The 14267-nt window shown below is 38.7% G+C and overlaps 1 protein-coding gene across 4 annotated transcripts in view; it reads right to left on the bottom strand.

The window, feature by feature from the left end:
• LOC127629658 (fibronectin type-III domain-containing protein 3a-like) overlaps positions 1-14267 on the bottom strand; it is a 117752-nt gene that overhangs the window by 3332 nt on the left and 100153 nt on the right. For all 4 annotated transcript variants that reach the window (XM_052106809.1, XM_052106813.1, XM_052106811.1 and 1 more), the window contains 8 exons: positions 14128-14233; positions 12778-12953; positions 12111-12224; positions 10144-10293; positions 8605-8966; positions 8159-8371; positions 5449-5615; positions 4838-4959 (listed from right to left, as the gene is read on the bottom strand). In XM_052106809.1, coding sequence (XP_051962769.1) covers positions 4838-4959; positions 5449-5615; positions 8159-8371; positions 8605-8966; positions 10144-10293; positions 12111-12224; positions 12778-12953; positions 14128-14233 — 1410 coding nt within the window. The remainder of the gene's footprint in view (positions 1-4837; positions 4960-5448; positions 5616-8158; positions 8372-8604; positions 8967-10143; positions 10294-12110; positions 12225-12777; positions 12954-14127; positions 14234-14267) is intronic.

Genomic DNA, 14267 nt, shown 5'->3' with positions numbered 1-14267 from the left:
CATTCTTTATGCATACTATTGGGCAGGGAGAAGAATTTCAAGCAAAAATGTACTTAATTATTAATCTGTTTCTCACCCAAACCTATCATACCACTCCGTAAAATATGGACTGGAGTCATATGGATTACTTTTAAGCTGCCTTTATGTGCTTTTTGGAGCGTCAAAATTTTGGCACCCATTCATTTGCATTGTGAGGACCTACAGAGCCAAGATATTCTTTTAAAAATCGTAATTTGTGTTCTGCAGAAGAAAGAAAGTCATACACATCTGGGATGACATGAGGGTGAGTAAATGATAAGAGAATTCTAATTTTCAGGCGAATGACCACTTTAATTCAATCAATCATGCAGCATTAATGGATATCATACTGACGTCAAAGTCTGCTGGTTTTAAATCGTTTTGGATACTTTCCCTCATAAAGTAGCCTATAGGTAAGTGCCGCTTTCACAACTGTTATGTACGTTTACAAGAAAGAATACAAATGAAATATTAAATGTTCTTAGGAGTGCCAACCCTTCTTCAAATTATGGCTATTATTATTTCTGAATTGTGCATTTGAATTCACTGAATTTTTACAGTGTGTTACTAATTATAAATCAAGCATCATTTTTTTCATATCAGCATTTTCACGCTTATGCTTACGGTAAGAATTTTGGTAAAGAATTGGCCGATAAATATCATCAGCCGATAAGTCGGTCCATCCCTAGTAATTTAATAAAAAAAAAAAAAACATTTATATAAATCACAAAATTTGCCATTGCATTAATTCAGGTAAGAAAAATGGTTACAGATCTATTAAAATAGATTTTAAGAATGCAGAAGTGTAGGATGTGCATTTGGGCCGCATCGACACAAACACAGAAGCCTCCGACATGCAATCTCCCACAGAGTCTCTCAGCAGGAGAGAGACTGATTTACCTTTCCATTACACAGTCATTTCACTCATTTCTAGTCACACCACAGACAGCTGACAGCAGTGTGCTTTGAAGTAAAATCAAACAGTTCTGGACTATCACTATTCACTATTAGGACTTCAACACTACTACTACTCTTTACCTGAACCTCCAACGGGCACCTTAGGGCCCACATTTAAGTTATAAATTAAAAGTTTGTCATCATGTGCTGAACTGTAGGTTGTTCCAGTGTGTATGGTGTAACTTTGTCTTTCGTTGAACAGAAAAGGAGATATTTAGCTGAATGTCCAAGTTGCTCTTTTTCATACAACGGAAATGAATGGTGATTCACAAAGAACCAAAAAAAAAAAAAAAAAGATAAAATACTTTTCTGAAAGAAAAAAATCTGAAGCTGCCGTCGCCGTAGCTCTCAATTGTATTCATGCTTGTGTGCATTCAAACATGGTGCCTCAAGACGTGTTTCACCAGGTTTGAAATCAATGTCAAACATCATCGGTTAAATTTTTTTATTGAATGCAGCGTGAATGAAATTTCAGAGCTACAGCAGAGTGAAAAACTGTTTAAAATACGGTCGGGTCCTCAGATAAAGCTATCGTATGGCTTCAGAAGACTTGAAATATAGAGCAAGAGTCATTATGGTGTTTTTATGTCCTTTTTGAAGCTTGACAGCAACAATTTCTATTTACTTTCACTGTAATGGAGAAGAGCTTTTGGGGATATTCTTCTAAACATCTTTGCATTGTCAATATAGAAAGGGTTTGGAACGAAATGAAGGTGAGAAAATTATGATAACTGTCTTTTTGGGGGGTCAAAATTCATGTGCTCTGAGAGAAGCTCATTCACAGTGGAGAACATGCATCGTTTAATGCTAAAAACAACAATTATCCTTGTGTGTTCCGCATTTGAAAGGAAGTCATACAGGTTTGGAATGACATGGGGGTGAGTAATTATGAAAGAATTTTCATTTAGTAGTGAACTATTCCTCAATTCAAAAAAATAATTTCTACAAACTATTCTCATGTTTTTCTATACTATGTTTTGTCCTTCTTAACATTATGGTGGTCTTGCTAAACAGTCATTATCAACGGCATTATCAAAACATGTGATGACAGCTTAAAGTGCATGCACAACAACAAGACATATATCAGTGGCAAAATTTGATTTGGCTCTCACATTAAGTGTAATAACTGTCACTAAGCCATACACTAATTCCCATTTGATCAGCATTATGCTGTAATAGTATTCATTCATACAGCTGGACCCAACACCTGTCATCTGTCAGTGTCATGACCTCAGAACACTTGTGTTCGCACATAAATGGGGACAAACATTTGAGACACTTTGGCCCCTTATTCAATAGGAACATTTAAAATCGATATATTTAATAAATAATCTAAAAAAAGTGTTTGGTGAGCAGTTTTTCACAGAACACAGAATAAAAAAAATGTTTTCTATGAATGAATTCACACCGCAGTAGACAGACACGAGTGCCAATCTACGATTCCGTAGGCTACTCAAAAGTCTGCAGTGCCACGGAGCACCATTCACATTGTTTTCTAATAAATTGTGTATATGTACCTTTCATGGAGCCTACACAATATATTTTCAGTTACAAATCGGTCTTTTTGTGGTTTGACAGCTTCAATGAATCCTATTCAAGAAATCGCATAATAAACGTTGCAATTTCTAATCGTTCAGATTGCGCAGTTGCACCGGTTTCATACACTAACCTGCAAACACATCAATATCACTTTGCTAATTCTTGAAGTACAAAAACCTTCAGAACTTGTGTGTATAGTGACTAGATTCACAAGGCGATACATGTGCCTTGTCCTACCCGCGACCTGGTGTGGTACTTCTCGTCCGGTGTGCGACCGGCTTTAGTGGTGCTGGCTAATTTGGTATGTAATTCGTCCCACACAATTTGTGCCAAAGAAATTATTGATACCTCAAACAATAAGGCTTGTTGAGGAGAGCTTTGATATTACTTTTCTAAGAGATCAGACTGATGATTTTTACCTAGTCAATGATAAAAATAGACTCATACTCAACATATACTTTGATTTTGGTGTGAATGCTCAGCGTCTGCATAGTCGAACGCAAGCCTGTGAAAGTATACTCCATTTGTTGCATGCGTGCTACGACTGCCAAGATGCCGGACAATTTCTCTTAAGAGTTTAGACCCATAAAGATGTCTTTATATTCTTTCAGACTCCAGTTATACAAATGCAGGTATCTCCTGTATTCCCACCTTATGTGGCCACTAATTTGTGTAAATAGTTCCAGGCGCATGCGCAGTCTGCGCGTTCGAAGATGCGCGGTTAAAATATCGGCCTGTATTCGTTCAGTGCGCAAGCACTCTGCTGATGACGAGATTTGCGTCACGCGTCCTGTGTATGTTCGCGTCTGAACTAAGTATAATTTGAGCTTTAAGGCTCAGATATACTCCATGCGAAATTGAAGAACGAACGGGTATGATGTCATTTAGAACACAATCTGGCCAAAAAGTAGGTGTTTTTGCATCCGTTTCGGTGGTTCGTTACAGCTCGCCTGGGCGAACTTTTAGGAAATCTTCTTTCCGGCTGCCATTCTTGCTGCCATTGGTCCATGTCACCAGTAGGTGAAACCTGGAACTCCACCAACTACTTTAAGTTTTTCAGTCTATATTCAATGTGAACACATCGGCATGCAAGAACATGACATAAGATTTTTTTGTTTGTTTAATTAGTCTACAAAAGGAAATCTACTCAAATACTCTCAAGTGCACATTCACTCATGTCCCATCTGCAGCTTAAGTCATTCACGCATCATATCATCATTCTTTTTTTTTTCTGTATTTTGCCCATTATTACTCTTTTATACAGTACACCCATCTTTGCAGTAGTATCAGTGTCATAATATTGGTGCATATTGCGGCCGCGTATAGTGTGTTAGCGCACTAACGTCATGAATTGGTGGTGGCGTAGTCGGCTAAAGCCCATTACTGGTAATCAGAAGGTTGCAGGTTTGATCCCCACAGCCACCACCATTGCGTCCTTGAGCAAGTCACTTAAATCCAGGTTGCTCCGGGGGAACCCCTGTAATAAGTCCACTGTAAGTCGCTTTGGATAAAAGCGTCTGCAAAATGTATAAATGTAAATGTAATTCATAGGAGGCATAAAGTTATTGATAACACATTTTATTGTATTTGACATGTAGCGTCCTCATATTTCAATGCACTTCTAAACGCCTCCCACAGCAGTGTGACCAGTCTACCTTTGCTCGACTTTTGTATGCAATTTCTGTAAAAAGGAATGTTTATACCATTGGAGCAATTTAAGCAGAAGGGGGCAGTCAGTGCGAGTCACGCTGTACAGGCAACACACCTCAACAAACCAGCAAGAGCAGACAGCACAGTCCACAGACTGGACCGAGCACAACCGAATGCCGGGATCTCGAGATGTGTATACAAAGTTTCATACTACATTTAACTTGACACAGCGTCCTAAAAACACAGCACTTATGACTAGAAATTCTGAAAACTAGTGAGACAGGATGCAAAAAATCGAAGATGCTCCAAAAGTGTCCATCTGACACATAAGTACATAGACCAAAAATGACAAAAAGCGCAGACGGAATAAGGTCAATAACAGGGTTCTGTTCAATGATTTGGACACAAAACAACATTTTGACTTTTATAGCCACTTTTCGTATTGTGTAAATGCTTTAGTTGTCTGCTGCCACAATACATGGATATGTTATTGATTATGTATTTGAATTATCTGAATTATAATACTTATTATATCTAATATTTATAATTATTGTATACCAAATAATAATTTTGGGGGGCATTTCTCAGTAAATATTGATTCTATTAATCAAAAATGTTAATAGATTGACAGTCCTAGTTTTTACATGCAGATGATACAGTGTGATGTACAAACCTGTTTGAAATCAGAATTTCCCTGCATGCATTGCAAACAGTAGATGACTGGATCTCCCTTCATGGGTGGCAGTGTCTCCCAGTTCACCTCACATGACTCATCCACACGCTCCACACGAGGAGCTGAACACACACACACATATACACACAGATGGACACATAATCAGCGAACAAAATGAAAAAACTGAGAAGAAATCAGAGTCAAAAAGCTTTAGTATCAAACTGAGGAACACTAAATGTGTTCTGTAGGATGTTGTGGCTGCTTTCGCTAATGCCTTTTTAATTTATAATAATTGATTTTCCATCTGAGTGCAAGGCTGATAGATCAACTGTAACAAAGGCTGTCATATGCACATAATAAGTGCTGTGAAACTGCTTTGATTTTATTTGCATAAATTGTATCCCCTATAAAGAGTAAGAAAGAGTAAGACTTACAATATAAACAAAACAAATACAATATAATCTTTCTCGACAGCATCTGTAATAATCTGATCTCGCACGTCAGTAAAAACAGCTACAATAGAACTGGTGTACGCTTGCCATTCTTCCAAGTTTTGTCTAAAAATAGAATATTTCCAGTATGTTTCCGGATGATATGGGTTGATGCGGTACCTTTGAGGGGTGCAGGTGGGGAGCGTGGGGTAGTGAAGGTGTAAACAGTGGAGAAGGGCCCCTCGCCCGCCTCGTTAAAGGCCTGGATGCGAAATGTGTACGAGGTAGACTCATTTAGCCTCTGCACTTTGTTAGTGTGACAAGGTCCTTTATACAAGGATATAAACCTTCAGAGAGAGAAAAAGACAGAGATAACATTGTTAACTGAGCTAACCTCTTTATAGAGTACACAATATTACAATCCTATAACAACAAGACTGAAATGGCCATTTATTTTCTTCATAACAGACACAAGATTATTCTCTGTATTTGGGTTTCCATGGTTTTTCATGCAAAATCAAATTGGACACAAATTACTAATGTGTATCTGTCAACTTGCACAATTAAACGTTTTAGACAAATCATTCTAATTAGCAGTTAAAGTTAATACATTAACATACTATAAAGTATCAAGTGATGTCTTTCATGTTAATTGGAGTTTTTTTTCCTCCCTTACTAGCTGGGAACGGCAATAGTAAAACATGGCAAGACATTTAGTTCATTTTAATACTTTATGCTATGTAGTCTCACCTACAATTAAATCTTTAAAGCGCTCAACATTCTGCACCACATATCTGTATATTAAAAGAAGGTTGGGATATGGTGAAATTCCTGCATTGGCTCTTTCTGAGTCTGCTCGACATAACAGGCCATAAGCTGGAAATCAAGTGAGCTCACAGGGTTCCGGCTCGGCGATCCGCTGAAGGAGACAGGTTCCGATCAATTCTGGCCAAATTTACGTGAGGCGAGGAGTAAAGGAAGGCTTTCTTGGAAGAACCACAGCATTTTCTTGTTCCAAGACTTTGCAAATTCGACAAGAGAGAAATGTGATTGATTCAAGGAAATGCAGAAAACTCTTACATCAACAGAAGTTCTCTTTTGCACCAATGTTCTGGGCAAATTGATAATAGATGCTAAGGTTAGATGCTAAGGATGGCTGTAAAGTATTTACAAGTGCCCAGCAAGCAATGTCCTTCATAAAGACAAAGGGCTGAGTAAGTTATTTTGTGGTTCTCACTGAACATCCACTTGATCGTCCGAGGCAGCTAAGCATCTTTTTTGCTTCTTTTTGTGCTGGTTCCACCTAGCGGCTGGAGTTTTTTTTTGTGTAGCAGCACTCCTTCGGGATAGTGTTGTGGATGAATTTGCATGTTCTTTGTACTTATGCCTCCTCTTGGTTGGAGTTTGTTTTGTGGAGTATTTCTTGCAGGACATTGGAGAGATTGGGTCATTAATTGCACTCATGTAGCAGTTGAATGGGCCGGTTTACTGAACATTCGTTTGACTGCCCGAAGAAACTGAATGGCCTTTTGTGTGTGTGTGTGTGCTGGTTCCACTAGCGGCTAGAGTTTGTTTTGTGGAGGAACATGTGTAATTCTGTTTTACAAAATTTGTACAGAAACACCGGACTTGAGCAATTCGATGGCAAAATTGTCACAGGGCTCTCATAGGAGTACATGGACTGCTTGATTTAGAGGGATGGACGGTTGGCGCTGTCGTGCGTGGGGTTTATGCACACTTTTTTTTTTTCTGTTTGTTTGGTTCGGGGGGAAGTTTGGGGTTTGATTGTTGCGCTAATGTGGAATGTGGTCTTTTTCATTTTATTTTTGACACACAATAAATTTTTTCCTAATATGTGAAAATGTGAAATGTTAATATGAGTGGATTGTCTCTCTCCACGTAGTATGTGAATTGGTTGGAGCACCCCATAAAAAGGAAGGTAGGTTATTTCTCTTCTTAAATGTAAGAACTATGATAGTGTTTCTTCAATAAACTCATCTTTCCCCACAGGAAGCTGAAAATTTGGGGAAGATATGGGGTGGACATGTTTTCTTTAGTGCTGGCTCAAGTAAAAGCAGGGGGGTCATTACACTGATAAGTAAACATCTACAGTTCAAATGTCTCAAACAGATTAAAGATAAATTAGGAAGAACCTTTAATAAAATGGTTTGAGTGATGTGGGCAGGTGGGCTTAATTACATTTATCTATGACTTGGAAGGTTAATGTTATTAAAATGAATTGTATTCCAAAATTCAACTATCTACTACAGTCTCTCCCTGCAGATGTCCCCCTCTCTTATTTCAAGCAATTTGATAGCATAGTGAAGTGCAACATTAGGAATGGTAAGCGTCTCAGATTATATTTCAGTAAACTACATAGGCCGATTGACATAGGTGGGCTAGGCCTACCCAAGATTTTGTTTAATTTAATGTTGCCTTGAGCATATGGCTGAACCCAAAATTATGTAATTTTGTTAATACGCTCGGTGACCTATATGAGAGGAGTGTTGAGATCCATTGAAAATGTTCAACATTTAGGATTCCCAGATCTCAGTTTTTTTTTTGGGAGTAGCACACACCTCCCTAAACTCTGGGAATGGTGATTACTGCTTTTGGAAAAGGTCATGAGGCATCAGTGTATTACTCCCTGCTAATTCAGAGTCTGGGGGACGGAGCTTCAACTTCCCTCAAGAGATTAATGGAGAAAGATTTAAAGTTGGTATTGGAGGAGGGAGTGTGGGCTAGGATTCTAAAAAACAAAGTCTACATCTAGAGATGTTCGGGGGGAGGGGTTTAATATATATAATTGATTCCTTATTTTATGTTGTGTTTGTCTTGAAAGCGCAAAAGAAAGTGCGAAAGAAAGGAAAGAAAGAAAGAAGCTGCTAACCTCCCAATTTTATCCTCCATCTGGAGATGATACTGTAGGGAATCGGTGGATTGGGCCTTGCCCTGGCCATCGCCCCACTTGAGCCTGAGGGTCTGGTGACTGGAGGCGGTGCACTCCAGGCGTGGAGGGAGGGGTGGCAGTGGCTTGGTCTTCAGTTTAAAGGTGTGACTAAAGGGACCTGCGCCCAGACTGTTCAGAGCCTGGATCCTTATTCTGCAAACACACATGCACACTTAATTTACAGACAAATGGCTTTAAAGTTGTAACCTATAGTCATGCTTTAAATATTAATGCACATATATGGCCTTAAACCTTTGACCGAATTTACAGAAATATAGGTCAAAATGATGCATAAACTACAAGCAGATGACTGTTACCAGAAAATTAACGATTCCTTTATAGAGGGCAAATCAGCTGCAGCTATAGCTGTACATTGATGCGTGTACCTGTAAGTGGTGTCGGGTTGCAGGTTCTGGACGATATATTTGGTTACGGGTCCAGTGAGGATGGGCTGTCTCTCTCCCAGGTCGATAAGGTATGACATGATCTCCGCTCCGTGATCGCGTGGTGCCTCCCAGCGCAGCCCCAGGCAAGTGGATGGAGAGTAGAGGAGAGGTGAGTCCTCTTCATCCTCCTCCTCTTCCTCCTCCTCCTCCTCCTCATCCTCGACCCTCTCAGTGACCCGGCTCTCCACTCTCATTTCCGACTCACGAAGAGCATGGACGCTGCTGACTGCAGCGGGCACAGAGCAGGGCGTCTGACAGAGCACAGCATCGCTGAACGGCCCCACACCGGCAACATTTAATGCCTGCAGCAATATGTACACACACAGACACACACTTTAGCAGAGAGTGAATATAGTTTGAGCAGGCCTTACATGAACAACAAATTACATTTTTAATCTTTAACATTGAATCTTTCATTAAGTAGATGCTTTCTGATCCAGCAGGGAAACCAATAAGAGCAATGATACAATATCCATAATTTCTACAGCCCATTTCTGCAGGCTGAGCTCCAAAAAGGGGCGGGAGCTCGAAACCACCAGCAAAGATATAGGGAGCCCCCAACCTAACACTTTCCCTAACCCAAACCGTGGTGTGTGTGTGTGTGTGTGTGTAAGTGCCCCCCTTTGGGGTACCCAGCCCCCTTTTGGAGTAACCACAACCTCTTTTGGAGATTCTGCTCCCATTTGGAGATCTCTGGCCAGCAGCTACACCTACATGAATATATGGGTGTTTCTTTCATGTCCCAGGGGTTGATTTTCAACTTCTGTATTATTTTTACTTAGGGGTCTTAATAAAACTGCATTGGAAACTTTTTAACAGGCCATTTAACATCACTTATTTTTGGTTCTTTCCAAATGCATTTTATGTAAAGATATGACAAAATTACGTTAATTTTATTTGTGTGTGTGTGTGTGTGTGTGTGTGTGTGTGTGTGTGTGTGTGTATTTAGGATACATAAAATATTTGAAATGAAATGAGGTTAAGCGTGACAAAAGAGTCAGCAATTGAATTTCAAATTATATAGCATTTCCATTACTGAACTCTATAAAACACAATATAACATTTTAAATGTGGTGGAAATGACTCTGTGGAAGGAATGGTCATGAAATCACAGAAAAAATGACATTAATCTCCTGTGATGGATGTACATACACATTTGTACATTGTTATTAGACAATTTATCCAGCGTACACATCAAGATTAAACATCATTTTATAATTTCATAACTGAAGAATTTGAACTAAATAGGAATTTAACCGTACTCAAGATGTGATTGAAAATAAAGATAAACCTGCACTTTTTTATCACAACCACTAGGTAGCGCCGACAGCGTAAAGTTGGCACTCATCCAGTCATTAGACTGAAAAATACAGGAAGTTACAACATAATCAGAAATCAGGCCTCGACTTCCTGGTTTATTTCACACACTAAACATTCTGTTACTGTAATGCTGTCACCTCAAACAGTGTGTTTTCTCACCTGTACCCGGCAGAAGTAGCTGGTGGCAGGCAGCAGACCCCTCAGCTCATGGGACAGAGCAGCACCGGTGTAACAGATCTGCATAGTGCCCTCTGCTGCCCCCCACTCCAGACGATACTCTGACACCGCTGCACCGTTACAGTGAGGAACCTGTATGAATGTGACAGGAAGCAAAGGTATTAAAACAAACAAACTATAAAACAGATAGTTCTGATTTTAAAATCTGATTGGATGAGCTGTGTTGAAGTCACACCCCTGTGACCTCACAAATTGAATTTTGAATAGTTGAATTCTATATGAATGTGCCAAGTTGCTATCAACTATACAGTTAGGCTAATGAAAATCAGTTCTTAGAAGAACTGTTTATTAATATTATTACTGATAATCATTATATGAATTATATTTTTATAAACATATGTTTATATTTTTACTTCATTTATTTATTAATAATCATCAGACCCCTTAACCACGGTAAAAATACCTGTAACGCACAACTTGTTGTGGCTTATTACTTTAACAACAACAAAAACTTTGCCTAATGCTAAACTACTCACCTATAATATTATTGCACTACATACATCAGATATAAAGAAAATAGCAGTATTATTCCAGCATATTCACAATGCAGATCTCAATTAGGGTATCAACTGGAACACATACATTTACTAACATTTTAAATTTTGAAATCACCCAGGGACAGAAACTGAGGGAGGCTCGGGGCAAAAATGCAAACGAAAGTGACAAAAAAACCGCCCCTGAAATTCAAAATATGTGGGCAAAATAATGTCTGTAGTTCTTAATATTCTAATATACTTAAAGGGATAGTTCACCTAAAAATGTTAATTCTCTCATCATGTCACGTGTATGACTTTCTTCTGCTGAACACAATGTTTTTTTTGTGAAAATAAATTTTAAAAATACAATTCAACTCAGCTCTGTAGGTTCACACAATGCAAGTGTATGGTAGCCAGAACTTTGAAGCTCCAAAAAGCACATAAAGGTAGCATAAAATAATCCATAAAACTCCAGTGGTTTAATCTATGTCTTCAGAAGTGATATGATTTGTGTGGGTGAGAAACTGATTAATATTTAATTCGTTTTTTACTCTGAATCTCCACTTTCACTTCCACGTTTTTCTTTTTGGCAATTCACATTCTTCATGCATATCATCACCTACTGGGCAGGGAGAATTTATAGTAAAAAAGGACTTAAATATCGATAAGTTTCTATCATATCACTTCTGACGACATGGATTAAACCACTGGGGTCTTATTGATTAATTTTATGCTGCCTTATGTGTCTTTAAAGTTCTGGCCACCATTCACTTGCATTGTATGGACCTACAGAGGTGAAATATTCTTCTAAAAATCTTCGTTTGTGTTCTGAAGAAGAAAAAGTCATACACATTTGGGAACATTTTTATTTTTGGATGAACTATACCTTTAATATTCCAGTTATACACAATATAACATAATATGATTTGATTTAATTTTATGGGTAGGAGGAAATATATTCCCAGTCTGATTGTTCAGATTGAGAATTTATGAAAAATATAATAAACTGAAGTTTTTGAATAAAAGAATGACACCGTATAATATCTTAAGAAAAATGCCCTCATAAATGTAAAATAATAAAATAAAATAATAATAATAATAATGCCTCAGAAAATCCAGGGGGCAATTTGTCTGACATAATTGCATACATGTAATAGAAATATAATATTATATATAAAAGCATGATACAAAGCAGAATTTAACTGAACATACATTTTTACTACTACAAAAAACAAAACAAATCAAGATGCAAGGGGACTTCTGGAAATAATTAGTGATGACTTATACAAACAGAGTTGAAAAGGGTTTTGATTTGGTCCCAATGAACTGATTCACAAAAATGAATCAGACTCCTCAAAGCTACTAAAGAGCAAATATACAAGAGTCTGCTTGATACAATAGAATAATTCTCACCTCCCAGCTGATCACAGCACATGTTGGTGATTTACAGTTGACATGAGGGGGGCGACACGCCTCAGGGGCCCCTGGACCTGTTGTGACATCGGAGCGCTCCGAAAATGGCCCGAACTGTTTATAACACACATCGAAATGTAAAACAACTTGGTAGCTAATGTCAACTACATATATGATGCATTTAATAAAGGCACGGTCACATTTACATTGCATGGCGAAATTCTGCATGCAAAGGCGGTGTGGGCGGAAACTGAGCAAGTGTGAAACCAGCAAAAACTTAAATTGCCAAGCAGTCTCTTTTTAATGCTGCACTTTAAACTCTGGAAGAGTTAAGTTAAAAAGAAACATGCCACTAAAATGATATCCTTATCCACTGTGAATATGAGCTATCATGCAGCTGTGCGAGAAGCACCGCCCACACAGAGGTCACTGCCAAACCAACCAACTTCCCATTGGTCAATGTGGCAAGTTCACCAAACTTGAACTCCACGTGAAATCCACTAGGGGAAATTCTTTGCCACAATAAGTCCATTTTGCAAAATTCACACAGATTCCCGTTGAGATGACTTTATTTCACCCACAAAACTTCGCCGTGCAAAGGAAAATGTGACCGTGCAATAAGAAACAAGCAAATAACGTCTGTGAAAATGCCATGTCAGATTTTTACCCCAGCTTTGTTGGCGGCTCGAAGCCGGAAGCCGTAGGTCCTGCCGGGTAGTAAACTACCCAACGTGCAGTCCAGCTCTGAGCCCTGGTACACCTCCCTGCTCTCCTCCGCCTGGGTAGCAAACATTTCCACGCTGTACGAAGTCACCACACTACCTCCGTCCACCAGAGGGGGCGCTAACAGATGCAAAAAGACAAACAGTTCAGATCCATCTTTCGTGCTCTGTAAGGCCAGAAAAATATGCAAGTTTGCATACATAGAAGTGAGTGATTGGACAATGCATTACAAACTCGCGGTTGAGCTGAACATGCTTGACATTCGTTCATGCGTTACCATTACCATAACAAACCTCATTACTCAAAGGAGCAATAGTTCCCTTTAAAACCGGATATGTATATAATTAGACTGACATTTGCTCAGCAATATTTATTTAAACTGTTGCTTCACCATTACAGTAATGGATTTAAAGGGATAGTTCACCCAAAAATGAAAATTCTCTCATTATTTTCTCACCCTCATGCCATCACACATGTGTATGACTTACATTCTTCTGCTGAACACAAACTGAGATTTTTTAGAAGATCTCAGCTCTGTTGTCCATACAATGCAAGTGCTAGTGGCCAGAACTTTATAGATCCAAAAATCACATAAAGGCAGCATAAAAGTAATCCATATGTCTCCAGTGGTCTTCAAAAGCGATATGAAAAGTGTGGGTGAGAAACAGATCAATATTAAATTCATTTTTAACTATAAATCACAACTTTCACTTTCACTTCCTTTGAGAATTTAAGAATAAAAAAGCACTTCAATAACAATCTGTTTTTCACCCACACTTACCATATCTCTTCTGAAGACATCCGTTTAACCACAGCAGTCATGTGGATTACTTTTAAGCTACCTTTATGTGCTTTTTGGAGTTTCAAAGTTTTTGTCAGCATTCAATCGCATTGTGTGGACTAACAGAGCGGAGATATTATTTTAGAAATCTTTAAGTCTTGCAAAAGATAGAAAGTCATACACAACTGGAATGGCATGAGGGTGAGTAAATGATGAGATGAATAGTTGGGTGAACTATTCCTTTCATTCAGTAACCGATCTGCGAGCAATTTAAACAGAAGACTTAGAGTTTGTGAGTCGTTTTGACCAATTAATTAAAGAACCAACTCATAAGAGTGGTCATGCTGTGATGTTTTTGTGTACAGCTAGCAAAGACAATACAACAGAAAGACATGTTGTCAACGTATTTATTTTTTGCACATAAACAGCACTGATGCTGAATAGCGTTGCAGATAAAACAGAATACTGAAAACATCTACATGCACAAGATGCATAAACAGAGGCAAAACTTACCCCAGCGTAACTGCACCTCTCTCGCTTTGGGTTTACCCACCACCCTGGGCGGCAGACAGGGACCAGGAGGAACAGGTGGGGTCTGGACCTGCAGGGCTTCTGTCATCTAAATAGGAAATTTGGCACCCAGTTCACATTCG

The sequence above is a fragment of the Xyrauchen texanus genome, chromosome 36, assembly GCF_025860055.1.
Source record: "Xyrauchen texanus isolate HMW12.3.18 chromosome 36, RBS_HiC_50CHRs, whole genome shotgun sequence".
Lineage (NCBI taxonomy): Eukaryota > Metazoa > Chordata > Actinopteri > Cypriniformes > Catostomidae > Xyrauchen > Xyrauchen texanus.
Note: the sequence above shows the minus strand (reverse complement) of the source record. Positions and strands in the feature narration are given on the sequence as shown.